The 3,278-nt window shown below is 42.7% G+C and overlaps 1 protein-coding gene across 1 annotated transcript; it reads left to right on the forward strand.

The window, feature by feature from the left end:
- Positions 1-1,590: 1,590 nt before the first annotated feature.
- On the forward strand, positions 1,591-2,559 carry LOC102474150 (olfactory receptor 51I2-like). Its single transcript, XM_006141116.1, has one exon. The coding sequence runs from the start codon at positions 1,591-1,593 to the stop codon at positions 2,557-2,559; it is 969 nt and encodes a 322-aa protein (XP_006141178.1).
- Positions 2,560-3,278: the final 719 nt, after the last annotated feature.

Below are 3,278 nucleotides of genomic sequence, written 5' to 3' on the forward strand. Positions count from 1 at the left end.
ACAGAATACTACTCAGTCATAAAAAATATATATATATTAAAAAAAAAATAGTGAGACCCTGGTATTTGATAGAAAGTAGACAAATATGGAAGATTTATTACCAAGTGAAGCAACCCAGACTATGAAAGAGAGGTAGCATATGTACCCACTCAATATGTACCAAATGTCTGCACTCTGTGGCAGAAACTGAAAGGTTTGAAGGTTTAAAGACCTGGAGAGCAACTGTAGGTACTAGACGTATTGTGGGAAATGAGGGAGGGTAAGATAAAGAGAATCAAAGGGAAAAGAAAGAAGCAAAACATTTAAGGGACTCCAAAGTGGAAAATTATCTGTTGATAATTTTATGTATGTTAAGTGTCGGCGTCCGCCCCCAGGCTTAGCGCTATTATGGAAGAAGCAGAAAAAATGAGACAAAAAGATAGAGTAGAAGTGGACACAGGCAGCCTGAGCCTAGGTAGCCCAAGCAACCTGTGCCGCCCAGACAAACTGGACGTCTTTATTTATAGTACAAGAAAACATTACACATGTGTGTTTCATGATACTTCATGGATTGGTTGCCAGGTTACAGACAATAAGAAGCCATTAACAAATCTATAAGAGATTAGTCATACCCGGGGCAAGGTGTATCCCCTGGTGGTAATCCCATCTAGAGTAAATCTCATCTTCCTTTCTAATGCAGAGAACTAGCTGTTAGGTGTGTCTGTTGGAACGCCCCTAGTAATTTCTACCCTTGCTCTGTCTGCAGCCAAGGTCAGGGAAAGACAAGTTACAAGGTTCTGCCAAACCCCAAAAGAGCATGTGGTGTTTGCTCAGCACATGTCCCCACACCTCAGACTCTCTCTCTTAAACGTGTCCCCACAGTTAAGATCTTTGGCTGAACCAATATACAATGTATTCATAATGAAAAAATTCATTTGGTATGCTGTAATGGTACACAATGATAAGATATAAAGATTAAATTTTAAAAAGAGCTCTTAATTTATAAAGACAGTATATGGTAAAGTAAAAATTGTATGTAAAGTTAAATTAGAAACAAGTTTAAATCTGCCTCAGACATTAATGTTCTACTAATTAAGGAGCAGTTTAAAAGAAATCCTTATGAGACCAGCAGTTAGTGTAATGGCTATGTCGCTGTACTCCCATGTAGTCGACCATAGCTCAAGTCCTGGACCCAGTGGCTTAAAACTCACACCGGCCGCGTGTGCGTGTGTGCCCAAGATCCCGAGAGGAGAATAGAGGAGAAGGGATTGCAGTATGGCCATCCCCCCTGGGGGTGATTTCTCGCTTTCTGTCTCTCTATCTCTCTCTGTCTGTCTGGCGAGCGCACGCACCCTATAGCAAAATCCTCTCCAAAAAAAAAAAAAAGAAAGAAATCCTTATAACCTTGTTTTGAGGACATGTTACTTAATATATGCAATTTTAGGAAGAGTTAATAATATACAGTGAAGACTGGGAACTTGGGAAAAAATTGTTGAAAAGACTAGAGTATAAATAAATCTCTTCTTAATGGCAGGTCTCCTGTCAGTATATTTCAACCTATCCAGATTGAAGAGGTCACATCTACCTGGAGCCCAAAGCTGCCTCCTGAGTATGCTCCCTCCCCAGGCCTACAACATCTCTTTCTTCCAGCCACCTGCTTTTCTTCTGACTGGCATCCCAGGGCACAAGGCCGCTCATGGCTGGATCTCCATCCCCTTCTCCTCCATATACACTGTGGCCCTCACTGGAAACTGTCTAATCCTCCTGGCTATCAGGAGGACCCCCAGCCTGCACCAGCCCATGTACTACTTCCTGTCCATGCTGGCCTTCACTGATGTGGGCCTCACCTTGTCCACACTGCCCACCACCCTGGGTGTTTTCTGGTTTGACCATCAGTTCATTGGCTTCAATTCCTGCCTGGCCCAGATGTTCTTCCTGCACACCTTCTCTGTAGTCGAGTCCTCGGTGCTCCTGGCCATGTCATTTGACCGCTTTTTGGCCATCTCCAATCCACTGCGCTATGCAGCCATCCTCACAAATAATGTCATCATCAGGATTGGACTGGCCATAGTGACTCGAGCCACTGTGTCCCTCTTCCCTGTGCCAGTCTTGCTGAAGCGACTGAACTTTTGCCCAGACCAGACCCTCTTGTCCCACTCCTTCTGTTTTCACCCTGATGTGATGAGGCGGGCCTGTGATGACATCACCATAAACATCCTCTATGGGCTCTATGTAGTACTGTCTACAGGGGGCATAGACTCCCTGCTCATCGTTCTGTCCTATACCCTCATCCTGCACACAGTCCTTGGCCTGGCTTCTCCCAGGGAGCGTGTCCGGGCTCTCAATACCTGTGTGTCTCATATCTTAGCTGTCCTGGTTTTCTACATCCCAGCCATAGGTGTGTCCATTATCTATCGTTTTGAGAAACACCTACCTTCCATTGTACATGCTCTGGTAGCCTATGTATATCTGGTGGTGCCTCCTGTGCTCAACCCCATCATCTACAGTGTCAAATCAAAACCCATCAGAGAGGCCATGCTCAGACAGCTAAGAAGGAAGGGGGCAAGGTGCATAAAGTAAAAAACTGACCATAGTATCTAGGGTAAAAACATGGCCAAATAATTACATCTTATGTTTTCAGAGGTCTTTTCCAGAGCTCTGACCCAGATCCATGATCCACAGTGTGATGAGATAATAGATACTCTAATATCTCCGGGTGAAGAACAGTCTTGACATTCCTGCATTCACTACCATTGGATTATTATTCAGTGTTTACTTACAAAAAAATCTGTGCTTATCAATGGAAAAAAATAAGTTGAACGATATTAGTTTCTTCTATCATTAAATGACAGAGTCCTGTAAATATGTCATTATATTAAGATATATAATGAGACTGTGACAGGCATACACCATAGAAACTCAGAAGAGAGTTTAGTGGCCCAACCAAAGGAAATAAGACATCATCCATTTTAGATGGAGGCCCAAAGGTGAATAGACATTTGTCAACCAAGAAAAGATATACCTAATAAAGCAAATAACAATGTAAAAAAAAATTAAAACTAAAGTTTGGGATAATTTGATGTGTTTGTGGAAAAGTAAGCAGCCAGACATGGCTCCACGTAATCTGTACATGTCTGTGTTGGAGGGAGAAATCATAGAAGTGAGCTAGATGATAGCCATGAAGAGATTTTAGGGAACCTTTTAGACCTGACTGAAACATTTGACCATCAGTCTTCATTTCAAAGTCAATCATGGGGGACCAGCAGATGGTGTAATGGTTACATGATTAGACTTCCATG

The sequence above is a fragment of the Tupaia chinensis genome, unplaced genomic scaffold (assembly GCF_000334495.1).
Source record: "Tupaia chinensis unplaced genomic scaffold, TupChi_1.0 Scaffold000047_1, whole genome shotgun sequence".
In the NCBI taxonomy this organism is placed as follows: Eukaryota; Metazoa; Chordata; class Mammalia; order Scandentia; family Tupaiidae; genus Tupaia; species Tupaia belangeri.